The sequence below is a fragment of the Lutra lutra genome, chromosome 4, assembly GCF_902655055.1.
Source record: "Lutra lutra chromosome 4, mLutLut1.2, whole genome shotgun sequence".
In the NCBI taxonomy this organism is placed as follows: Eukaryota; Metazoa; Chordata; class Mammalia; order Carnivora; family Mustelidae; genus Lutra; species Lutra lutra.
In genome coordinates, this window is record NC_062281.1 from 118,062,134 (window position 1) to 118,089,737 (window position 27,604).

At 38.6% G+C, this 27,604-nt stretch overlaps 1 protein-coding gene across 6 annotated transcripts in view; it reads right to left on the reverse strand.

Moving 5' to 3' along the window:
* MTF2 (metal response element binding transcription factor 2) overlaps positions 1-27,372 on the reverse strand; it is a 63,830-nt gene extending 36,458 nt beyond the window's left edge. For 3 of the 6 annotated variants that reach the window (XM_047725335.1, XM_047725334.1, XM_047725331.1), the window contains exon 1: positions 26,972-27,299. Coding sequence is in view for 2 of the 6 variants with exons in the window: in XM_047725331.1 (XP_047581287.1) it covers positions 26,972-26,976 (5 nt within the window). In the remaining 4 variants the exon portion in view is untranslated. Of the gene's footprint in view, positions 1-26,971 lie in introns of all 6 variants that reach the window. The other 3 variants (XR_007126557.1, XM_047725332.1, XM_047725336.1) reach the window with 3 other exon arrangements.
* Between the last annotated feature and the right edge of the window lie 232 nt (positions 27,373-27,604).

The window sequence follows — 27,604 nt, forward strand, 5'->3', positions numbered from 1 at the left end:
CACGTGAACAATAAATGTAACCTAACAACAGTGCCACTTTGGGGAGAATCTTTCACAAAGATATAGTTAAATTCACGTGGCCATGGAAGGCCAAGGTAGGACCTAGGTACAAGCAGAAGGCAATCTACTGAAGCTTGGGCCCACATTAAAGCTATGGGGAAAGAATTCTCTTCTATCTCTTAAGGAAAGTTCAAGTAAAATGAAGCTTGGGGCTGGCAGAATTCTTTCTGGTTGAGGGTTCCTTGAAAGTAGAACATCAAAGGGGACCAGGGTCAGACCAAGAGAAGAGAAATCATAAAGCAGGCAGCTTAATGACTGGCTCTACTCTAATCCTTAGTTTTAGAAATTATAAAAACATAACAATGCATACTTTAAAAAAATTTCAAGTAGATAGATAGGTTTAAAACAAAATGCAGTCGCTGCCCACCCAACCCTTCCCACATTTCAATACTGCTTTCCAGAGGCTGATGCTTTCTCAACTCTTTTCAGCTATTTATTCTGGGAGGCACCTCCATAGTTCTAAATAATGTGCATGTGCTTATATTTCTCTTTTTAACTGATCTATTTCACATCTGACTTATTATAAAAAAATCATAACTCCCACCTCTACAATCTTACTGAACTAATTTCATCAAATCAATAATGTGTTTTTTTTTTTTTAAGATTTTTTTTTTTTTTTAATTTGACAGAGAGATCACAAGCAGGCAGAGAGGCAGGCAGAGAGAGGAGGAAGCAGGCTCCCCGAGAGAGCAGAGAGCCCGATGCGGGGCTCAATCCCAGGACTCCGAGATCATGACCTGAGCCGAAGGCAGCGGCTTAACCCACTGAGCCACCCAGGCGCCCCAATAATGTGCTTTAAATAATCCAAACTGTAAATATTAGTCACTGCAAAACTAAATGGCACACTCTCATTAAACAACTTTCTTATTCACTTTTTATTTTTCCTGGAATTGCTTATTCTGAGCCTTTATGTATCTAAACTTATCTTAGTCCTAAACTCACAATGGTCTGTTTCCTGGATACAGAATTTGATGTTGAAAATACTTTCCCTAAGTAGTTTGATGATATTCCCATTTATCCCATCTAACACTCAGCATTGATGATGAAAAATCTGGTACTTGAGTAGAGGTATTTACTAAGAAATGAATAAGCCACAAAGATAAAAGGTACAGAATAGGGAATACAGTCAGTGATATTATAATAGGAGTATACATTAAGTGACAGCTACACTTGTGGTGAGCAGAGCATAATGTAGAGTTGTGGAATCACTGCTGTATACCCAAAACTATTATATTGTGTGTCAACTATAGGTCAATAAAAAACACCATAAAAATCATAAAATAAAATCAGAAACAAAAAAAGAAGACATTAAAACTGATACCACAGAAATACAGAGGATTACTATAAACAATTATAAACCAATAAACTGGACAACCTAAAAGAAATAAATGCCTAGAAACATACAACCTACCAAAACTGAATCATGAAGAAACAGAAAATCTAAACATACGAATTACCAGTAAGGAGATTAAATCAGTAATCAAAAAAGTGCCAAAAAACAAAAGTCCAAAACCAGACATCTTCACTGGTCAATCCTACATTCAAAGAAAAATCTCAAACTTTTCCAAAAAAAAACAGAGAAAAGACAACACTTCCAACTCATTTACAAGGTCAGTATTACCCTGATACTAAAACCAAACAGGGATGTCACAACAAAGAAAATTACAGGATAATATTCTTGATGAACACTGATAAAACATTCCTTAACAAAATACTAGTAAACTGAATTCAATAATACATTAAAAGAATCATACACCAAGATTATGTGGGATTTATTCCACAAATACAGGATGCTTCAACAGCCACAAAAATCAATGGGATACACCACAGTAACAAAAAGAGGACAAAATCATATAATACAACAGATGCAGAAAAAGCATTTGACAAAAGTCAACATTTATAATAAAACTCTCACAAAGTGAGTACAGAAGGAACACACCTACCTTAACATAATAAAGACCATATATGACAAACATCATACTCAGTAGTATGAAAGAGAGAAAACTTTTCCTCTAAGATCAGGAACAAGACAAGGATGCCGTCTTTCACCTATCTTCTTCAACACAGTATTGGAAGCAATAACTGCAGCAATTAGGCCAAAGAAAGAAATGGCATCGAAATTAGAAAGGAAGAAGTAAACATGGCACCATTTGCAGATGACATATTATACACAGAAAATCCCTAGGACTCCACCAAAAAACTGTCAGGACTAATAAATGAATTCAGGAAAGGTGCAGGATACAAAGTTAATATATGAAAATCTGCTGTATTTCTATACACTAACAATAAACTATCAGAAAGAAAAATTAACAATTCTTTACAACTACACCCCCCCCCCAAAAAATCCCAGGAATAAATTTAATCAAAGAAGTGAAATACCTGTACACTATAAAAACTGTAAGGCATCAATGAAGGCAAGTGAAGAAGACAGAAATAAATAAAGACAGTTCATACACATAGACCAGAAGAATACTGTTAGAATATCCATACTACCCAAAGCAATCTACATACACATTCAATACAACCCCTATCAAAATTCCAATAGCATTTTTCACATAAAAAGAACAATCCTAAAACATGTTTGGAACCGCAAAAAGCCCAAACAGCCAAAGCAATCTTAAGAAAAAGAACAGGAGCGCCTGGGTGGCTCAGTGGGTTAAAGCCTCTGCCTTTGGCTCAGGTCTCGATCCCAGGGTTCTGGGATCAAGCCCCACATCGGGCTCTCTGCTCTGCAGGGAACCTGCTTCCCCCCCCTCCCCCGCCTCCCTCTCTGCCTACTTGTGATCTCTTTCAAACAGATGAATAAAATCTTTAAAAAAAAAAAAAAAAAGTTTAAAAAAATAAAAAGAAAAGAAAAAGAACAAAAAAGTTGGAAACATTACACTTTCTGACTTCAAACTGTATTACAAAACCATAGTAATCAAAACAGTATAGTACTAGTATAAAAAGAGACACATGTCAATGAACAGAACAGAGCTCAGAAATAAACCCACACACATTTGGTCGACTAATTTAAGACAAAGGAATCAAGAATATATCATGGGGGAAAGACAGTCTCTTCAATAAATGGTACTGGAAAAACTGCAGAGCCCCATTAAAAAAATGGATTTGGACCACTATCTTTTACCATTCACAAAAATTAACTTAAAAATGGGTTAAATATATGAACATAACACCTGAAACTATGAAACTTCTAGAAGAAAAAATAGGAAGTAAGCTCCTTGATATCACTCTTAGTGACAATTTTTTTGGATTTGACACCAAAAGCAAAGGCAACAAAAGCAAAAATAAACAAGTAGAACTATATCAAAACTAAGCTCTGCACAGCAAAGGAAACCATCAACAAATAGAAAAGGCAACTACTGAATGGGAGAAAATATTTTCAAATCACGTATTTGATAAGGGGTTAATAACCAAAATATGGGGGTGCCTGGATGGCTCAGTAGGTTAAACAACTGCCTTCAGCAGATTCATGATTCCCAAGATCCTAGGATCCTGGATAGAGCCCGCCTCGGGCTCTCTGCTCAGCAGGGAGCCGACTTCTCACAGTGTCTCTGCCCTTCTCCCCAGCTCATCCTCTCTCTCTTGCTCTGCTCTCTCAAATAAATAAAATCTTTTTTAAAAATGTTAAAAATTCATACAACTCAATAACAACAAAAACAAGATCTTGATTAAGAAATGAGGAGAGGGGCGCCTGGGTGGCTCAGTGGGTTAGGCCGCTGCCTTCGGCTCGGGTCATGATCTCGGGGTCCTGGGATCGAGTCCTGCGTCGGGCTCTCTGCTCAGCAGGAAGCTTGCTTCCCTCTCTCTCTCTCTCTCTCTGCCTTCCTCTCCATCTACTTGTGATCTCTGTCAAATAAATAAATAAAATCTTTAAAAAAAAAGAAATGAGGAGAAAGGGACGCCTGGGTGGCTCAGTTGATTAAGCAACTGCCTTTGGCTCAGGTCATTATCCTGGAGTCCAGGGATGAGTCCCGCATCAGGCTCGCTGCTCAGCAGAGTCTGCTTCTTCCTCTGACCTTCCCCCATCTCGCTCACTCTCTCTATCATTCTCTCTCTCTCAAAATACATAAATAAGATCTTTAAAAATAAAAACAAAACAACAACAAAAAGGAAATGAGAAGATCGAACTGACATTTCTCCAACAATATACAGACAGCCAATAGGTAGATAAAAAGATGCTCGATTAAACTAATAATCAGAAATGCAAATCAAAACCACAATGAGATACCACCTTACACCTGTCAAAATGGCTATTATCAAAAAGACAAGAAATAACAAGCACTGGCAAGGATATGGAGAAAGGCAAATTTTGTGTACTGCTGCTGGGAATTTAAATTGGTGCAGCCACTATGGAAAACAGTATGGAGGTTCCTCAAAAAATTAAAAATAGAACTACCATACGGAGTGCCTGGGTGGCTCAGTTGGTTAAGCGTCTGCCTTCAGCTCAGGTCATGATCCCATGGTCCTGGGATCAAGCCCCTTGTTGGACTACCTGGACCGGAGCCGGGGGGGCGGGGGGGGCGGTGATGGATGCTGCTGCTTCTCCCTCTCCCGCTGGCACTCCCCCACTGCTGATGTTCTTTTGTTGCCAAATAAATAAAGTCTTAAAAAAAAAAATACCATACAATCCAGCAATTCCACTTCTGAATATTCATCTAAAGAAAACAGAAACACTAACTACAGATACATACATCCCCATGTTCACTGCAGCATTATTTACAATAACCAAGACATAGAAACAACCTAGGTGTCCATCAATGGATAAATGGATAAAGACAATTTAATGTGTTTGTGTGTGTGCAGACACACACACACACACACACACACACACACGCACGCACGCACTGGAATATTATTTAGCCATTAAAAAAGAACATTCTTGCTACCTGTGATAACATGGATGGACTTTGAGGGCATTAAACCAGGTGAAATAAGTCAGACAGAAAAAGACAAATACCACACAATCTCAACTATATGTGGAATCTAATAAAACTACAACAATAAAAAAACCAAACCTCATAAAGAAAACAGAGCAGTGGTTGCCAGAGGCAAGGAACAGGAATGGGTTACATGGGTGAAAGAAAAAATACACACTTATAAAATAAGTAAGTCACAGGGATATAATGTACACCATAGTGACTATAGTTAGTAATACTGTACTGCATACTTGAAAGTTGCTAAGAATAAATCGTAAAAGTTCTCTATCACAAGGGAAAAAATATTTTAACTATGTATGGTGAAAGAAGGTAACTAAACTCATGGTGGTGATTATTTTGCAATTTATACAAATATCTAATCACAATATTGTATACCTGAAACTAAATAATGTTATGTGTCAATTATAACTCAATTTTAAAAATGAAAAAAGGGGGGAGGGGCACTGTAGTAAATACAGGGTCACACCAGGGATTGAAATAAGAAAAATCCTAGATGTCATTTTTATCTCATCAGTTGGATATAAAACCTGGAGCACAGATCCCAGGGGGAAAAGAAAGAAAAGGAAAAAACAAAAAGAATTAAAGTTAATAAATTAAGTATCCATCTCATGTTGAAGGGGGCAGGAGGAGAGAAGTAAAAGGAAAAAAATTCAATGAAAGAAAGGCATACAACAGAGAAAACCAATGGCACTAAAACTTGGTCTACTGAAAAGACTGATAAAACTGGCAAATATCTGGGGGAGAGACTAATCAGGAAATCTAGGAAGTAGCTGGATAAAAAGATGCACAGCTCAGAAAGAAAATCAGGTTTGGAAGTAAAGACTTGAAGTCAGGAAAATAGTGAAGGTATATGAAGCCCTGGATAGAAATGAGAAGAGAAATGGGATGAGAACTTTACTATAATAAAAGAGCAAAGTGAAGATTCTCTGCTCCTTCTCATGCTAAAACAAACAGAAAAGAAAAACTTAAAACAAAAACATACTCAAAACAAAACAAAACAAAACAAAAAAACCAAAAACACACTCCATCTTCAATCATACTAAAGTATACATGAAACTCCAAACCACAATATAGGAAAATGGAAAGCAGCTGAAAGAATAATAAACACTGGTAAAATGGGGAAGATTAAACTTAAGCACCCAGCAGAAAAGAATGTTAAGAAGCAACCCATTTGTGGGACGCCTGGGTGGCTCAGTTGGTTAAGCAGCTGCCTTCGGCTCAGGTCATGATCCCAGCGTCCTGGGATCGAGTCCCACATCGGGCTCCTTGCTCAGCAGGGAGCCTGCTTCTCCCTCTGCCTCTGCCTGCCACTCTGTCTGCCTGTGCTCGCTCTCTCTCCCTCTCTCTCTCTGACAAATAAATAAATAAAATCTTTAAAAAAAAAAAAAAGCAACCCATTTGTCCCACAGAACCCCAAAAGACTGTGCTTTTCCACACTGAATATCTGTCCTGTAATTTATCAGTTACATTTATTTTTCTTAGAGATACTCTCTTGGAGCTCTTCTCGAGTTCTTCTCTAATCTAGACTTGCTTTCTGGACTTAACTGCACAATTTAGTTTTGGGGCTTGACTTCACCCTGGGAATTCCTTTGTATCTCCCCTGTGTTGATTCCTTTGCATCTCATGTCTGCCTTTTTTTTTTTCTTTTCTTTTTCTTTTAAGAGATTTTATTTATTTGGTGGGGTGACGGAGAGCACAGAGGGAGAAGCAGATTCCCCACTGAGCAGAGAGCTCAACACAGGGCTCCATCCCAGGACCCCTCTGTGCTCAGCGGAGAGCCTGCTTCCTTCTCTCTCTCTCTCTCTCTCTGCCTGCCTCTCTGCCTACTTGTGATTTCTGTCAAATAAATAAATAAAATCTTTTAAAAAATCATTTTTCAACACCTAATGAATAAATGGATCTAGGTATTGAGTACCAGTGGCTTCTAAAAGCACAAGAGAAAGAACTACTGAATGCTTCTTGGGAGAACATACCACATCTATGAAGTAGTCATGCCAAAAAAAGAAAAAAGCAAGCAATCTGGAATAAGCTTCTACATCTAGCCACCAATTTATAGAAAATGCAGAGAAATGATATTCAATTGCACAATGGGGATGTAATCAGCAAAATCCAAGCTGGGAAATTTATATGTCAAATGACTGGTTTCGGGGAGCCTGGGTGGCTCAGTGGGTTAAAGCCTCTGCCTTCGGCTCAGGTCGTGATCTCAGGGTCTGGGATCAAGCCCCGCATCAGGCTCTCCACTCAGCGGGGAGCCTGCTTCCCCCTCTCTCTCTGCCTGCCTCTCTGCCTACTTGTGATTTCCGTCAAATAAATAAATAAAATCTTTAAAAATTAGGGGCGCCTGGGTGGCTCAGTGGGTTAAAGCCTCTGCCTTCAGCTCAGGTCATGATCTCAGGGTCCTGAGATCGAGCCCTGCATCGGGCTCTCTGCTCAGCAGGAGCCTGCTTCCTCCTCGCTCTCTCTCCCTGCCTCTCTGCCTACTTGTAGATCTCTGTCTGTCAAATAAATAGATAAAATCTTAAAAAAAAAAAAAAGACTGGTTTCTTCCACAAATAATCTCCCCCCAAAAATGGGTGGGGGCAGAAGTAACAAAGATTTAAAACATGTATTTTTAAAGGATGCTCAACATCCCTAATCAGGGAAATGCAAATCAAAACCACAATGAGATACAACCTTAACATCTGTTAAAAATGGCTAAAATTATTTACAAAAAAAACCAACAACACAAGAAATAACAACTGCTGGGGAGAATGTGGAGAAAAGGAGCCCCATGAGCTACTGGTAGGAACATAAACTGGTACACCACTGTGGAAACAGTATGGCTGTTCCTCAAAAAATTAAAAATAGAAATACCATATGCTCCAGTAATTCCACTACTGAGTATTTACTCAAAGAAAACACTAATCGAAGATTTATGTGTCCCTATGTTCATTGCAGCATCATTTATAATAGCAAGGTACAGAAGCAACCCATGTTCATCAATAAATGAATCAATAAAAATGTGAAACACACACAGGAATATTACACAGCCATAAAAAGGTCAATATTGTGCCATCTGAGACAACATGCATGGATCTCCAGGGATTTTGCTAAATGAAATAAGTCAGACAGAAATAGACAAATACCGTATGATTTCACTCATAAGAGAGGTAAGACGTGGAGGAGAGGGGAGGGAGGAAGAGGACAAAAGGACGGAAGAAGGTAGGGAAGGGACTCAGTTGGCTAAGCCTATGACTCTTGATTTTGGGCTCAGGTCATGATCTCAGCAGTGTGAGATTGAGTCCCACCTCCAGCTCCATGCTGGGTGTGAAGCCTGCTTAAGATTCTCTCTCTCCCAGGATACCTGGGTGGCTCAGTTAGTTAAACATCTGACTCTTGGTTTGGGCTCAGTTCATGATCTCAGGATCCTGAGATTGAGCCCCACATCTGGCTCTGTGCTCAAAAGGAGTCTGCTAAAGATTCTCTCCCTCTCCCTACTCCCCAAAAGGGAAAAAAAAAAAAAAAAAAAAGAATCAGACCTACTGATACAGAGAAAAAACTGATAGTTGCCAGAGGGGAAGGGTGAGGGCTGGGCAAAATGGGTGAAGGGAAGTAGGAGATACAGGCTTCCAGTTATGGAATAAATAAGTCATGGGAATAAAAGGCACAGCATAAGGACTACAGTCAATGATATTGTAATTGCAATATATTGGGACAGACAGTAGCTACACTTGTGGTAAACATACCATAATGTACAAACTTATGGAATCCCAAGTCTATGAAAATTTATCACCCAAACACACTCTCTTTGGGCCTTAACAGAAGATATCAAAGAGAGGCGGTAAACCAAAAAGGCAGACGTGAGAGGCACCTGGGTGGCTCAGCTGGTTAAGCATCTGCCTTCGGCTCAGGTCATGATCTTGGGGTCCTGGGATGGAGCCCTGTGTTGAGCTCTCTGCTCAGTGGGGAATCTGCTTCTCCCTCTGTGCTCTCCGTTACCCCACCAAATAAATAAAATCTCTTAAAAGAAAAAGAAAAGAAAAAAAAAAGGCAGACATGAGATGCAAAGGAATCAACACAGGGGAGATACAAAGGAATTCCCAGGGTTAAGTCAAGCCCCAAAACTAAATTGTGCAGTTAAGTCCAGAGAGCAAGTCCAGATTAGAGAAGAACTCGAGAAGAGCTCCAAGAGAGTATCTCTAAGAAAAATATATGTAACTGATAAATTACAGGACAGATATTCAGTGTGGAAAAGTACACTCAAGACATTTTACAGAATAGTGGAAAGATGTGTGAAGATTTCAGTGTTCAAAGAAAACTAAGAACATTCTATTTTTTAATAAGGCAAATTTTAAATCCAGTTGTGGAAGAAATGTAATCCCAGAAATAACAGCTAAAAACAGCTAAGAAATGTTTAGCACTGTTCTAAGAATTCTGCATGCAATAATTCATTTAACCCTAACCCATTACTTTGCCATATCAATATTCTATCAATTTATCAATGTTTATATAATCACACAAAGGAAATTTTTATATAAGCATATTAAAAGACTTGAAGAGGCTATCAGAGAAATTCCTCATCTAATATTACTGAAAAAAAGTCCAAAATTGATGAATCAAACAATGCAATGCTTACTTAAAAATACAAAGAAACAGGGGTGCCTGGGTGGCTTAAACCTCTGCATTCAGCTTGGGTCATGATCCCAGGGCCCTAGGATAGAGCATCGGGCTCTCGGCTCAGTGGGGAGCCTGCTTCCCCCTCTCTCTGCCTGCCTCTCTGTGATCTCTTATGATCTCTCGGTCAAATAAATAAACAAAAATCTTAAAAAAAAAAAAAAACAAAGAAACAGCTGAGAGTTAAAAAGCTGGTGCCTCTGAGAAATGTAGAGGGAACATATTAAAAAACCCATATCTGGGCGCCTGGGTGGCTCAGTGGGTTAAGCCGCTGCCTTCGGCTCAGGTCATGATCTCAGGGTCCTGGGATCGAGGCCCGCATCGGGCTCTCTGCTCGGCAGGGAGCCTGCTTCCCTCTCTCTTTCTCTCTGCCTGCCTCTCCGTCTACTTGTGATCTCTCTCTGTCAAATAAATAAATAAAATCTTAAAAAAAAAAAAAAAAACCCATATCTTTTTAGAATTTTATAACTAGAGCTTGATGTTTCACACTCTTAGAAAGTAATATTTTAATTAAAAAAATTTACTTATTAAGTGAAATGGAGCTCTAATACTGAGTAAACTAGGGGGCTTTTCCACATAACTACCTGGGAAGCTTTGATATGTTAAGACAAACTATAGTTTTTCCCTAACATTAGGCCACAAGAACTCCCCACTACCTCCCCCTCAATCAGCTCAAGAAACTACAGTTTTATGGCAGTGGTTTTCAAATTTAATCAAGTCCATAAATCTGTGTCAATCTACAGCAACATAAGGAAAAACAAAGACAATATACTGAGTTAAATTAATCCACTTAAGCTGTTCAGCATTTTGAGAGCACATCCTTCTTACACTCTTAATACCTTTTCTTTAGTGAAACAAAGGTAGTTAAATGGTAGTTTTTAAAAACATTCTTACTTTCCAAAATAAAAAGCTGGTAACCCTATGTCAGTACACTATCTCCACTCTGCCAAAGACAGTTTTGGTTCATGAAAGTCAAATCAGAGAATCTGTGGAAAACTCTTATTGGAACAACAGGCAAAAAAAATCCTCTGATAGAAGTCACCACAGAAATAAACAAGATAATTCAGAGAAAAGAGTATCATTTAAAAAACAAAACAAAACAAGGAACGACCACTAAGAAAACTAAGAAAAAGGAAGTAGTAGGGGCGCCTGGGTGGCTCAGTCAGGTAAGCATCTGCCTTCGGCTCAGGTCATGATCCCAGGGTCTTGGGATTCTGGGATCCAGCCCTGCATGAGGCTCCCAGTTCGGTAGGAAGGCTGCTTCTCCCTCTCCCACTCCTCGTGCTTGTGTTCCCTCTCTCGCTGTATCTCTGTCAAATAAATAAATAAAATCTTTAAAAAAAAAAAAAAAAAAAGGAGGCAATAGTATGTACCTAAGCGGTTAAGTAAAATAAGTAATATAAACTGTTTAACGAAGTTAACAATTCCAAAGTCACCTATGACCACAGGGTTTAGAAGCAAAGACTAATAGGATGAGTTTAGCTTACATTTTCTAAAATTTTGGCTCATTAAGGATGTCAAAGGAGGTTTTGGGGTGGGAAATATGTGAACATTAATACAAGCTGTTGCTACAAAAACAAAGAAATCATTGAAACTAAAGGAAAAATAACCTAACCATAAACATTCATAATCTAAGAAACCTACTCTCTTCCTTCCATACACTGATGATTAGTTCAGAATCTTCTGAGTAACAAGTATATTAAAAGCTGAATCAAACAATATTTTAGAAATGTATAACTTAAATGACTTCATGTACATTTGATTGCATTTCAAATTACAACTGAAAGAAAATATTTTGCTTATCACTAGATCTCTAAAACTTTTCTTAGTGTCTGCCACAAAGTAGGTACTTAATAATTATCTCTTGAATAAATCAGTGAAAGCCTATACTTAACAATATACATACCAGTCAATAAGTCCTCCATCCATCAAGCAAATATGAATGCACATATTCTACTATGAATCCTATGAATGCATCTATTCTACTAAACACAGCTCCAGATTTGTTCATGTATTTAAATGTAGAAATCAAAAGCCAAAAAGTCTTTTAAAAATTGTACTTAATTTCATCTCACTTGAAAATTGAAACTAAAAGTAGAGGCAATCCAGCAGTCTCCACGTAGACCTCAAGTTCAGCCTGAGACCTCCAGAATTAAAAACAGTTTAGCCACCTAATAGGTCAGGCAATAACAAAGATGTTTATACTTTCAATGAGTGTGGCTTTAGCTCTCTTCATGAAATTATAGAAAATATATCTAAATACCTTAAAGTCTATCATAAAATTTCAGCTTTAGAGAACATTTCTGTATATTTAGACTTTTGCAACAAGTAAACAGTATTTTTGTGATCACAAAAATTTTTAATATATAAGACTGTAACTTTTTAAAAAGATTTTATTTGTTTATTTGAGAGATCAAGAGAACATGAGCAGGGGTCAGGGGAAGAGGGGGAAAGAGAAACAGACTCCCCATTGAGCAGGGAGCCCACCTTGGTCATGACCTGAGCCAAAGGCATACACTTAACCAACAGAGCCACCCAGGCATCTCAGAAAATATTTTAACTTGTAAAAAATTACAAATGATACTGTTAGATATAACATATCAAGTATTATTAGAATGGCACAGAAATACCACTCAGAGACAGTATCAGATTTCAGGAATGTACTGGATTAAAAAGATAACTGGTTAAGCCTATTCAACACAAAATCCACGGTCATCTGAACTATTTGTGCAAATAGAAAACAAAACGTCTCCCCAATGAGAGTTTAAAACTAGCTAATGATATCAGTTTGCAGATTCCTGATGATATATTAGTTGTGAGATGACCAGTTATCTTGTATATGTGATGGATAGCAGGTAACTACAGATTTAAAACACCAAAACCAACAATGCCAATAATATATATAAAAACACAGATAACTGCAAATATTCAAATCTACAACCGCTCAGGTTGATTACAATACATGTATGAAACTACACTAACAATTTAGGAGAAAATGAACTGAATGGAAAGTGCAAAATTTTCATTATAATCCTGCAGAATTTGGTCCTCAGATCAGGGAGGAAGAAATAATAAAACTGAGGTATCCTTACTTCAGGTCACTAACTCTGCCTCAGAGTTTAACATTCCAATTCCTAGAAGTATGAACTGGATCTTGGGTAGCAGAGCAGACAGATTAAAAGTGCTTGAAAATAACATCACCTTACTACACATAGTGTTTAACTTTCTCAAGAGTGTTCACATCTCATTTTCTCCTGATAACAAAGTCAGAAGATAGGAAGAGAGAAGATTATTCCCCTTAACCAAAAAAAAAAAAACCATGTAACTCAGAAGTAGAATCACTCTCTTGAAGTTCTAAAAATGTCAGATAATGCCTGATTACAACCCCAAACTCTTGACTCAATATATGGTAAACTCTAGCAAGCCACACTGTCTCTTAGACAAAGCTATTCTTGGTATTTGTCATTTGGGATCCCGATTATGAACTGGTCATAAAAAACAACGGCAAAGCCAAAAATATTGTCAGACTTAGCAACTGGTGAAATGAGATTCGTTGCCATTATCAAGACTCTTGTCCATAGTATATTTAGCCACAAGGCTTTTACTGGCCTAATTTAAGTCTACCAGTAATGAAAGTCATTTCTTTTTTTTTTTTTTTTAAGATTTTATTTATTCATTTGACAGACAGAGATCACAAGTAGGCAGAGAAGCAGGCAGAGAGAGGGGGGGAAGCAGGCTCCCCGCCAAGCAGAGAGCCTGATGCGGGGCTCGATCCCAGGACCCTGGGACCATGACCTGAGCCGAAGGCAGAGGCTTTAACCCACTGAGCCACCCAGGCACCCCATGAAAGTCATTTCTAGAGATGATTCAACTCAGTTAAGTTTCCTAGGATAGAAATAGCTGGCTGCCCGATTTTGACACAAAAACTCAAGGACATCTGTCTGCAGTTTATTTTTCCAGAGCTCTGCACGTAAGAGTCACATGCAGTTAAATACAAAAGGACTTTATAAATAGTTCAAACAACAAAACTAAAACATTCTGAAATATTTACTATGCTGGACATGGATGGAGCTAGAGAGTATAATACTATGCAAAGTCAGTCAGTCAGAGAAAGACAAATACCATATGATTTCACTCAATTGTGAAACTGAAGAAACAAACAAATGAGCAAAGGAAAAAAGAGAGAAAGAGAGACAAACCAAGAAAAGAGACTCTTAATTATAGAGAACTGATGGTTACCAGAGGGGAGGTGGGTAGGAGGATGGGTTAAATAGGTGACGGGGATTAAAAAAGTGATGGGGATTAAAGAGTGCACTTGTCATGATGAGCACTAGGTGATACATGAAATTATTGACTCACTATATTGTACAGCTGAAACTAATATAATACTGTATGTTAACAATCCTGGAATTAAAACAAAAACTTAATTAAAATTTTTAATTAAAAATAAATTTTCCATAATGAATTTTTTTAAAGATATTTACTAGGCTACAAATACAGCATTACAAGTTTTGTAGCTAATGTGAAATATATCTTGGCATCTTAAGATCTAGCCATACAGGACTTTTTTCAATTCTTCAAAAACCAAGATCTTTCCCACCCAAGACATCCATAGATACCATGCCTACTAACAAAACTTCCTTCCCCACTCCTGCATTCTTTGCATAGCTGATTCTTCTAAGTAACTCTTTTAAAGTAGCTGAATTCTACAGTATTCTCTGTATAGTTGAGAGAACTCTTGTTCTTTAAAGTCCTTATTATAACCTGTAACTACATTTTTCTCCACTCTTTATTTTGAAAATTGCCAAATATAATCAGAAAAAAGTAACCATCAATATACTCACCTAGATTCACCAATTAATATTACACAATTCTCTCACTCCCATACACACACATTTTGCTGATTCATCTGAAAGTTGCAGACATCATGACACTTCACCTATAAATACCAGCATGTACCCCTGAATGAACTTTGTCCCATACAGCCCCAAGACTATTATCAAACCCAGAAAGTTTAACATTAATATTACTGCCTAATGTACAGTCCAAATACTCCATTTGACACAAAAATGTTCTTTAAAGCTTTTTTCAAAATCTAGGATCCAGTCAAAATTCACACATGTATTTTGTCATGTCTCTTCTCTTTCCTTTAATCTAAACTGTATCCTTGTTTCATTTTAACAGGGTATTTTTTTAAACCAACTGTCTTCTGACTTCTAAGCTGAATGGTAACATGCTTCACATTCTGGATTTGTCTTACTGCTTCCTCATGATTAAAGTCAGGTTAAACAGTTTTAGCAAAAACAAGAAACTGATGATGCTGTGTTTACTTGTTCTGTGTGTGAGTTTGTGTGACCCCTTCAAAATACTGCTTACCCCACAAAGGCAGAGTAAATGGCTATGTTGTTCAACAATGTATTTCTAGCATCTAAGACAATGTCCCACATAGGAAGTCCTCAATAATATTTGCTGAACAAATAAGAAAACGAATTCTCCATAGCATATAGTACCAAGTATTCAAGAGTGGAAACCAACAGATATTTGTTGGTGTTAATTTATGTTTAACAGGTAATGGTGTTAGGATCCAAAACTATATTATGAGAACGTTTTGAAATTTAGTATAAGTCTATTTTCAGCAACAGGTAAATGCTCTTTTTTTGTTTGTTTTGTTTCAAGTTTTTATTTAAATTTTAGTTAGTTAACATAACAGTATATTAGTTTCTAGAATTTAGTGATTAATTACGTACAAGTAACACCCAGTGCTCATCACAGCAAGTGCCCCCCATCTTCCTCCCCTCCAGCAACCCTCAGTTTGTTCTCTATAGCTAAGAATCTGTTTTATGGTTCACCTCTCTCATTTTTTTTTCTCCTAAATTCCTCATACGAGTGAAATCATGTGGTATTTGTCTTTCACTGACTGACTTATTTTGCTTAACAAAATACACTCTAGCTCCATTCACATCATTTCATATGGCAAGATTTCATTCTTTCTTATGGCTAAGTAATATTCCATTGTCTGTGTGTGTGTGTGTACAAACACACACAACACCACCTCTTCTTTATCCATTCATCAGCTGATGGACATTTGGGCTCTTTCCATAATTTGGCTATTATTGATGCTACTATAAACATCAGGGTCCATGTTTCCCTTCAAATCAATGTTTTTGTATCCTCTGGGTAAATACCTAGTAGTGCACTTGCTGGATCTTCAAGTAGTTCTATTTTTAGCTTTTTGAGGCACCTCCATACTATTCTAGATTGGCTGCATCAGTTTGCATCCCCACCAGGAGTGTAAGAGGGTTCCCCTTTCTCTCCACTCTTGCCAACATCTGTTTTTTCCTACAGTGTTAATTTTAGCCATTCTGACAGGTGTGAGGTGGTATTTCATTGTAGTTTTAATGTGTATTTCCCAGATGATGAATGATGTTGAGCATCTTTTCATTTGTCTGTAAGCCATCCATAGTCCTTCTTTGGAAAAATGTCTATTCATGTCTCCTGCCCATTTCTTAACTGGATTATTTGTTCTTTAGGTATTGAGTTCGGTAAGTTCTCTATAGATTTTGAATACTAACCCTTCATTAGATATGTCATTTGCAAATACCTTGTTCCATTCCAAAGGTTGCCCTTTAATTTTGCTGACCATTTTCCAGTAGGTTAGTGCTCTTAACCAGAGGTGCATAAAATGCTATCTACCTACGAATGGAGAATTTGTGCGGATTGCTATCAAAAAGTCCTCAGAAAGTCAACAGAGGGGTTCAAGCACTCATAAAAGATTAATGTTGAGGGCACCTGGGTGGCTCAGTGGGTTAAACCCTCTGCCTTCGGCTCAGGTCATGATCTCAGGGTCCTGGGATCGATCGCCGCGTCGGGCTCTCTGCTCAGTGGGGAGCCTGCTTCCTCCTCTCTCTCTGCCTGCCTCTCTGCCTACTTGTGATCTCTGTCTGTAGATAAATAAATTAAATCTTTAAAAAAAAAAAAGATTAATGTTGAGGACAGGAAGGAATGACACTCTCTTCTCAATGAAAATTGGTTTATTTAGTTCCTGTATATTTAGAGCACCTTGGTATTAGAAAACTAATTCTAAAGGAAAAAAAAGAAAAATCTCTCCCAGGAATAGTTAAGTGGTACATGTGCTGGCCACTCCTCAGAGAACTGAAAGTTCAAAATTACTAAGATCTGGTCTCCTGGCCTCTGGGAACTTGAAATCAGGAGAAAGTTGACACTCATGTATTTTTCAAAAAGCTTAGGTGCTATACTGAGACATACATGCAAAGTTATTAATGCACAACAAAAATTATTTTCTTTTAAAAAAAATCACTTTTGTTATGTACAAACCTTCAAGAACAGGAACTTGGTGGAAGGTCTATTGGTCATGCAACTTCTGCACTCAAAGACAGAGGTTTATTTCAGAGAAAACAGAGCTACAAACATGAAATTCCTCAACTTATTCTTCCCCTAAACCTATACAAAAAAGCACATACCTAATTCACTTCTGTAAAGAAGACATACCTCTTTTCTCCAGTATTAGAGAGTAATCTCACTTTATCAATTACCTGCTTTATTTTAAATCTTAATTTTGCATGATGTAAATATGCCATAACCAAAGTCAAATTAAAAACAAAAACAGTTCTTATAAATTATTCCTACATTTCTCTCATTCTTTCACCAATAAAATTTAAAAAATACATTCCACTTGAATCAGAAGAGACCCTGAATCGCTAAGGAAATGTTGAAAAACAAAAATAAAACTGGGGGCATCACGTTACCTGATTTCAAGCTTTACTACAAAGCCGTGATCACCAAGACAGCATGGTACTGGCATAAAAACAGACACATAGACCAGTGGAACAGAGTAGAGAGCCCAGATATGGACCCTCAACTCTATGGTCAAATAATCTTCGACAAAACAGGAAAAAATATACAGTGGAAAAAAGACAGTCTCTTCAATAAATGGTGCTGGGAAAACTGGACAGCAATATGGAGAAGAATGAAACTCGACCATTCTCTTACACCGTACACAAAGATAAACTCAAAATGGATAAAAGATCTCAATGTGAGACAGGAATCCATCAGAATCCTAGAGAACATAGGCAGTAACCTCTTCGATATCAGCCACAGCAACTTCTTTCAAGATATGTCTCCAAAGGCAAAGGAAACAAAAGCGAAGATGAACTTTTGGGACTTCATCAAGATCAAAAGCTTCTGCACAGCAAAGGAAACAGTCAAAAAAACAAAGAGACTAACCACGGAATGGAAGAAGATATTTGCAAATGACAGTACAGACAAAAGGTTGATATCCAGGATCTATAAAGAACTCCTCAAACTCAACACACATAAAACAGACAATCATATCAAAAAAAAAATGGGCAGAAGATATGAACAGACACTTCTCCAACGAAGACATACAAATGGCTATCAGACACATGAAAAAATGTTCATCGTCACTAGCCATCAGGGAGATTCAAATTAAAACCACACTGAGATATCACCTTACACCAGTTAGAATGGCCAAAATTAGCAAGACGGAAACAACATGTGTTGGAGAGGATGTGGAGAAAGGGGAACCCTCTTACACTGTTGGTGGGAATCCAAGTTGGTGCAGCCACTTTAGAGAACAGTGTGAAGATTCCTCAAGAAATTAAAAATAGAGCTTCCCTATGACCCTGCCATTGCACTGCTGGGTATTTACCCCAAAGATACAGATGTAGTGAAAAGAAGGGCCATCTGTACCCCAATGTTTATAGCAGCAATGGCCACGGTCGCCAAACTGTGGAAAGGACCAAGATGCCCTTCAACGGACGAATGGATAAGGAAGATGTGGTCCATATACACTATGGAGTATTATGCCTCCATCAGAAAGGATGAATACCCAACTTTTGTAGCAACATGGATGGGACTGGAAGAGATTATGCTGAGTGAAATAAATCAAGCAGAGAAAGTCAATTATCATATGGTTTCACTTATTTGTGGAGCATAACAAATAGCATGGAGGACAAGGGGAGATGGAGAGGAGAAGGGAGTTGAGGGAAATTGAAAGGAGAGGTGAACCATGAGAGACTATGGACTCTGAAAAACAATCTGAGGGTTGTGAAGGGGTGGGGGGTGGGAGGTTGGGGGATCCAGGTGGTGGGTATTGGAGAGGGCACAGATTGCATGGAGCACTGTGTGTGGTGCAAAAATAATGAATACTGTTATGCTGAAAAATTAAAAAATTTAAAAAAAATACATTCCACTTAATCCATTACAAATTGACTATCCTGATTACTTTTAACAATTACATCAAAGGGGGCGCCTGGGTGGCTTAGTGGGTTTAGCCTCTGCCTTCGGCTCAGGTCACGATCTCAGGGTCCTGGGATCAAGCCCCACATCGGGCTCTCTGCTCAGCAGGGAGCCTGCTTCTCCCCTCTCTCTGCCTGCCTCCTCTGCCTACTTGTGATTTCTCTGTCAAATAAATACATAAAATCTTTAAAAAAAAAATAAAAATAAAAAATAAAAACAATTACATCAAAGACCTCCAAATGACCAAATACCAGACAATGCTCTAATTTCAGTTCTCACCATACTCCATCTTTGTGTAATAACTGATGGTCATGACCTTTTTCTTGAAATTCACTTTCTTTGGTTTCTAAGAATTTTTTCACCTATATTAAGTGACTCTTCTGCCTCCTTCCTGATATCTCCATACTGACTCTTCCACCCCTGCCAGCCCTTTAACATTGGGAGTGGTCTAGGGTTCCCTTCTTTTGTCCTACATGTTCTGCTTGTCTTAATGTTCTCCTAATGCCTCACTTAATTTTTTAAAAAAGACATTATTTATTTTTTGGGGGGAGAGAGCATGAGAGTGAGACAGACCATGAGCAGGGAAGAGGGAGAAGCAGACTCCCCAATGAGCAGGGAGCCTATTCAGGACTCAATCCGGGGATGCTACCCTGCTTCACTTAATTTTTATCTGTTAACAACTTCTACATCTCCAGCCCCATCCTGTCTCACAAGCTTCAGACTCTTACTGCTAATTTCCCACTAGACATCTCAAACTGGATTCTCCCAGAACCTTTACCTTAACAAAAGTGACTTCTTCTTCTTCTTCAAATTCCTCCTCTTTCTCCAGTTAATGCCTCTACTAAGTTAATGCCTTTATTGTCTCACGAGTTCTTAATCTAAAAACTATTATTTTATTCTTTCCTCTTCCTGACCCTCCAAATATTCACCAAGTCCTAAGTATTCCTTAAAGATCACCTCTCAAAAATCCCTACAACCACTACCTTATTTCAGGATTTCAGGTCATTATCAGCTCAGCTCTTGCCTGCACTATTACCATATACTTCCCTAACTGATCTTTCTGCTACCAACCCATGCACTTTCAATCTGCAGTATAGAAAACCTGCTTTAATTACTCCTTCACCTAAACCGCTCCAACTGTTGGTCCTACTGCCCAAAGAAGTTATTAACTAAAGGATAATTTTCACATTTTAACTCTATGAAATGTAGATCTGTGTTATAACTGGTGAAATAATCACCAACTAGCCAGGGAGCATGAGTAAAGTACTCCTCATTGCCAATACATACGAATACACTAAGAGCATCAGCATCAAAACAGAGAATTTGTGTTCACAGCCAAAGGGGAGGAAATACTAAAGAAAATACTGAGGCATCTTTTATCCATACAGACACCAAATGGTTTTGGGAGAAGGTGCGGTACACAGTAAATCAGACATGTTCAGCTGGTTTCCCAAACTGAGAATCAAGAATAGACCTGTTTGAGTTAATGAAAAATCTGCAGTACAGCCCAGCACCAATTTTTATATAATTACTTTAATTCTCATATAGATTTGCTTAAGAAATACTATCACCAATACTCAAGACGACAGCAAATTGACACTGTGAGGAAGCTATGCTACAAAATTGAAAAAATGATTCAGAATCCACACACACCATAAACCCTATTAGAATAAACCAGATCAGCAAAGTTGGAGAATACAAGATTAATATACAACAATCAAATGCATTTCTACATGCTACCAATGAATAATCTGAATGAAATTAAGGAAAAAGTTTCATTTGCAATAGCACCAAAAAAGAACAAAATACTTAGGAATAAATCTGACAACAAAAAAATGTAAGGCTTGGGACTCCTGGGATCGAGCTCCATATCAGGCTCTCTGCTCAGCGGGGAGCCTGCCTCTCAGCCACCCCCCCCCCCCCCCGCCTCTCTGCCTACTTGTGATCTCTGTCTGTAAATAAATAATAATTTTTTTTTTAAAGTAAGGCTTGTACAATGAAAACTACACAACAAAGAGAAAGCAATTAAATAAAACCTACATAATTGGAAAGAAATTATCCCATGTTTCTGGATGTTAACATTCTTAAGATGGCAATTATTTCCCAAGTCGATCTACAGATTCATTACAATATCTATCAAAACCCCAGCTGCGCCTGTTCTGCAAAAAATGACAGACTGCTCCTAATATTCATATAGAAGAACAAGAAACCCAGAATACCCAAATAACACTGAAAAAGAAGAAAACCAAAGGACTTGTACTTCCCCATTTCAAAAGTTAATACAAAGTAACAGTAATCAAGACATTATTATGCAAGCATAAGGACACATAAGTGGAATAAAATTCATAATCTGAAAACAAATCCTTACATTTATGTTCAACTGGTCTTTGAAAAGACTGTCAAAACAATACAATGGGAAAGAAGAGTCTTTTTAACAAATGGTTCAGGGAAATTGGCATTTGCACCTAAAAAAAAAAGGAAGCTGGACACCTACTTCACACCACATATAAAAATTAACTCAAGGGGCGCCTGGGTGGCTCAGTGGGTTAAAGCCTCTGCCTTCGGCTCAGGTCATGGTCTCAGGGTCCTGGGATGGAGCCCCGCATCGGGCTCTCTGCTCAGCAGGGAGCCTGCTTCCTCCTCTCTCCCTGCCTGCCTCTCGGACTGCTTGTAATCTCTGTCTATAAAATAAATAAATATTTTTTTTTTAAATTAACTAAAAATGGGGCACAGATTAAATTATAGAGCTAAAATTATATAATTCTTTTTTTAAATATTTTATTTATTTGAGAGACAGAGTGAGCGAGAGAGCGCACAAATTAGAGGGAGAGGCAGAGAACAGAGGGAAAAGCAGGCTCCCCACTAAGCAGGGATCCCAATGCAGGGCTCAATCCCAAGATCCTGGCAGGATCATGACCCCAGCCGTAGGCAGACAACCAACTGAGCCACCCAGGCACCCCTAAAATTATGTAATTCTTAGAAAAAAACATAGGAGTAAATCTGTGTTACCCTGTGTTAGGCAACATTTTCTTAGATATAACATTAAAAGCATAAGCCCCACATCCGCATCCAGCTCCCTGCTCAGCAGGGAGCCTGCCCCTCCTTCCCCCTCTGCCTGGTGCTCCCCTGGCTTTTGCTCTCTCTGTCAAATAAATAAATAAAACCTTAAAAAAAAAAAAAAGGCAAAGCATAACCAAAAAAAGGATAAATTAGACTTCATCAAAATTAAAGCCTTCTGTGCATCACAAGACATCAAGCCTTCTGTGCATCACAAGACATCACCAAATGAAAGAACTTGAAGAACAGGAGAAAAAAAGTTGCAAACCACACATCTGATAAAGGACTTCTATCCAAACCACATAAACAATGCTTACAACTCAACAATGAAAACATAAATAATCCAATTTTTTAAATGGGCAAAGGACCATTCTCCAAAGGTATAAAAAAGGCCAATAACTACATGGAAAAGGTGCTCAGCATCATTAGTCATCAGGATAATGCAAACCCAAACCACAATGAGATACAAATGCACACCCACTAGAATGCTTATAACCAAAAGACAGACAAGTACTGGTAAGGATGTAGAGAAACTGGAACCCTCAGAGCTGCTGGTGAGACTGCAAAAAGGTGTAGGCTCTTTGGAAAACAGTTCAGCAGTTTCTTGAAATGTTAAATACAGAGGTGTCACCTGACCCAGCAATTCCACTCCTAGGTATGTACCCAAGAGAAATGAACCACATGTCCACACAAATCCTGTAAATGAACATTCACTGCAAATAAGAAACTATTAACTGCAAAAAGTGGAAACAACCAAATGCCCAACAAGTGATAAATAGATTAACAAAATGAAATATATACGCATACAAAGAAACATATTTTGGCCTTAAAAAGGAATGATACATGCTATAACATGGATGTATATGAAAACATTATGCTAGGTCAAAGAAGCCAGACACAAAAGGCCACATATTATATGGTTCCATTTACATGAAATGTCCAGGATAGGCAAAATATAAACACAGAAGATTGGTTAGAGGTTGCCTGGGGTAGTGGGAGGGAATAATGGAAAAGTGACTGCTAATGGTTAGATTTTCATTTTGAGCTGATGAAAATGTCCCGAAATTAGATAATGGTGATGGTTGCACAACTGTGAATATACAAGAAAAAAAATCAGTAAATTGTACCTTAAAAGGGTACAAACAAGTGAGTTATATATATATATATATATATATATATAAATGATAGATGAATTACCTCAATAAAGTTATTTACAAAGTATATAGTTAATATATGTAAATTTTACCTTAAAAAGCTTTTTAAAATAACAAAAACAACAGAGAGGAGTGGAGAGTGCATAGAGATATAGATGAAACAAGCATGGAAACAAAAAAGTTTATACTATTCTGTTCCCTTAGTACGTGACTTCTAAATTTTCCTTAATAAAAAGTTTAACTGATATACTAAAAAAAACAAGTAATTTTTTAAAAATAACAATGTAGGGGCGCCTGGGTGGCTCAGTGGGTTAAGCCTCTGCCTTTGGCTCAGGTCATGATCTCAGGGTCCTGGGACAGAGCCCCGCATCGGGCTCTCTGCTCGGCAAGGAGCCTGCTTCCCCCTCTCTCTCTCTGCCTGCCTCTTTGCCTACTTGTGATCTCTGTCAAATAAACAAATAAAATCTTAAAAAAAAAAAAATGTAAACTAACTTTCTTAACATCGATTTCTGTTGTTGTTTGACAAAGGAAACAGAATCATATATTAAAAGATCAGAGAAGGGGCACCTGGATGGCTCAGTCATTTATGCCTCTGACTCAGCTCAGGTCATGATCAGGGTCCTGGTAGGGAGCCCTGAGTGGGGCTCTGTGCTCAGTGGGGAGTCTGCTTCTCCCTCTCTCTCTGTCTCTCTGCGCTCTGTGGGGAGTCTGCTTGTCCCTCTCTCCCCCCTTGTCCCCCCATCACATCTTCCCCCCACCATGCTCACTTGCAAGGAAATAAATAAAATCTTAAAAAAAATAATAAAAGATCAGAGAAGTTGCTACCTTCTTCATTCTTTTGTAGAGATAGGACAGAAAACTAGGTGTGAGGCAAAAATGAAGAATACTTTACCTTAAAAATGTACAAAGAGAATTTCAATCCTTAGTTCCAAGATAGTTCCTTACCCTTGGGTTGCTGTGGTTTCCATGATTATTAGATGTGACAACTTTTTTTTTTTTTTTTAATTTGACAAAGAGAGAAAGATCACCAAGTACACAGAGAGGCAGAAGGGGGTCGTGGGGGGTGGGGGGATCGATTCCAGGTCCCTGAGATCATGACCTGAGCCAAAGGCAGAGGAGTAACCTACTGAGCCAACCAGGCACCCCTAGATGTGACAATTCTTTTTTTTTTTTTTTTTAAAGATTTTATTTATTTATTTGACAGAGAGAGATCACAAGTAGCAAGTAGACAGAGAGGCAGGCAGAGAGAGAGAGGGAAGCAGGCTTCTTGCTGAGCAGAGAGCCTGATGCGGGACTCGATCCCAGGACCCTGAGATCATGACCTGAGCCGAAGGCAGCGGCTTAACCCACTGAGCCACCCAGGCGCCCCTAGATGTGACAATTCTTAATAAATAAATGCAATAACCCCTAATACTATGCTGTCTAATACAGCAGCCACTAGCTACATATGGCCATTTAAAATTTAGTTCTAATTAGCTGAATTATAAATCCAGTTCTCAGTCACACCAGCTATATGTCTAGTATTCAACATCCACATGCAGCTTTGGCTACCAGAGTGGATAGAGGAGATACAGTACACTGCCATCAGTGCAGAAAATTCTATTGAACAGCACTACACCAATACATAAAAAATACCCACACAGAAATTTATACATTCTAATTTAGGGTTGTTATACTGCATTTTACTGCAATAAACAAATCCTGAAAAACAAGGAAAACAAAGCATAAAAATATCAACCAAAGAACATTATTCATGGAAGTCCAGACTAACTAAAACAGCAGTTCAATTTTACTTCCAGAACCACCCAGCTACAGATATTGGCCATGACAACATCTCAGGGGCAAATTTCCCTATCTGTTAAAATAGATTATTATTATATCACCAGTTTCCTAAAGCCAGATATAAAGATTATGCTGAAATAAGAATAAAGCAAATTACCCTTTCAGTCAAGATCTAATGAAAGGTGTATTTATAAATCAACGACATCAAAAAATTTATGACCCACACCAAAATACACAGAATAAAATCCCTTTCCAAACTGAGCTTTGCAGCAACCAGCATAATTAAAAACATCACTAAATATATTTTGTTTCATCCAGAAAAAAGTTTAACTGGATGATTTCTATACTTCTAGTTCTAAAATTGTGTATTTCATCCTGATAGGTAGGTATAGATTTCCGTTAATGCCATTAACATGAATATGCAGCATCAGGAAACAGGTGCACTCTTAATTCAAATATTTTAGAATATTTTTAGCACTTAAAAAAAAACCTGAAGGTGAGCAAACTTAAAATGTGATTTCGAATATGCTTTTATATTTAGGAACCTAAAAAAACAAAGACAATTTCACCTTGTATTCCCTCTCAAGCTATAAATGCAAATGGTTGGAGTGTCAATAACATTCTAAATATCAAGAATGAAATGTTCTATGTTAAGAAATTTAAAATCAACTCTTTCCCTGCCAAAATTACTGGGCACCTAAAGCTGTTAGTCAAAATGGCTCCATGTAAAGCATTTTCAAGCCTTTAAAAAGGTCACTTAAGAATGTAAGTACATTTTACTTTACCCTTATAAAATACTTCAGATTCAGTCTTTGCAATCTACTGCCCAAAACAACACAAAAAAGGAATTCTCAAGAGAAAATGAAAACATGGAAATTGAAACCAGCGTGTAAGCAACCTATACAGAAGGGTCACATGGAATCAATGCTGAAGGAGAAAGTTACTACTACAGCAGCATCTGAAGTCAAATTAAATCAGGCACTATTTACATATTTCTAGTTCTGTACTGACCTCATACGGTACTTTCTGACGTTATACACAGGCCTACCTAGGCCTGCATATTTTTATTTGTAAATGGGTCTAACTTTAACGTAAGTTAAATGTTTTAAAGAATAGAATAACATTCCATATCCCTTTTCCATTGTTCACGAACCCTCTCTGTTCGTCAAATCACCCCGATAAATCCATCTGTTCCCTCTAGTTGCTTCCAAAAAAAAAAAAAAAAAATCTAGCAACCAAAGGCACCAGATTGTAAAACACACAGAGTTAAGAGTTCTGGCACTACCAAAATATATTAAGAAATCTTGGCAAATCAGTTAAAATCCCTTGAACCGTAATTACCTCAGTTGTAAAAATGAATAATACATAACTACATCCGAGGAGGGATGAGTTAGATTTCATTGTCCGCTCCAAATATTAGGTGTCTCTCTCCCATCTCACATTTTCCCTCCCCTTTCTCCCCTTTAAAGCTTTCAGGGTTTGCTTCCAGGCTCAACTTAGTGTTTCCCTTACTCACGTACTCCATCCTGCCCTTCTACTCAGCCCCTTACTCCAATTCCATACAATTCCACCACCCTCCGGTTCCAAGCTGCTACTTCCCTTTGCGCCCCCTAAGGTCCCAGGCAGCACCTTCATTCAGCTCCCCACGTCTCCCTCAGTCCGCATTTCCTAACGGCTCCTCCCCTCGGTTCCCCACCCCCTCATCACCAGGTTCATCCTGCCCCTCCAACCGTCTCCCGCCCCCAGGTTCCTTCCTACCCCTCCAAACACAGCTTCCCCGTCTCAACGTTTCATCATGGTCCTCCAACCGACTTCCCCAATGCCCTGCTTGTTCCCTATTTTATCCAACCTAAATGACCACACCATTCTATCCATCCTTTTCAACATATACATAAATGCAAGGGACCCACATACACACACTGGAGATCCCACCCCCACTTCGATCCTCCATCTTTCCCTTTTATACTTGCTTCCTTTCTTCCTTCTCCCCCCCCCCCGCCCCCACCTCCTCCGGAAGAGCGTGGTTCCCAGGCCAAGGTCTCTCACCTCATTCGGTCACTTCAGTGGTGCCAACCGCTTCATACAGGAAAAAACAACCAATCACGTCCCCTTGGGCGCTTCCCCTGCGAGTCCAAGCACTTACTGCGCACCCGCCCCACCGGGCACCCCGCACATGCACACGCGCAAACCGAGGTCCTGGGGACGAGGGTTGAGAGTAGAGTGAGCCTTCTTACACCGGCCTCAAACACAGCCCACTTCTTTACAGCCCTTCGCCATTTTGGTTTCCCGCGGACCGCCGGTGCATTCTGGGAGCGCGGAGCGACTCCGGTGCCGAATGGCAGCTCTCCAGGGCAGCGAGTGGGCGGGGACTGTGTAGCAAGCGCGGAAGAACACCGCGCTCTGCGTCCCTGGCCGAGGTTGAACAAAGAAGGACTCTTTCACGTAGCGGTGGGACTAAGTCCTTCCGCCGCCGGCGCTAACACAATAGTGATCGCTGCGTTCCTGTCCGTATGCTGTGTTACTGCTGTTTCTCTTATAAAGGAAAGTGTCGTGTCCAGTTTGCGTTGTGCATTTTTTATTTCCGGGAAAATGCGACAGTGCTCTCTATATCTGGTCTTGCCGACTTACTTTCATTATCTTAGATAAAGCACGTTTCTTCTATCTCTACCTGGGGGCCTG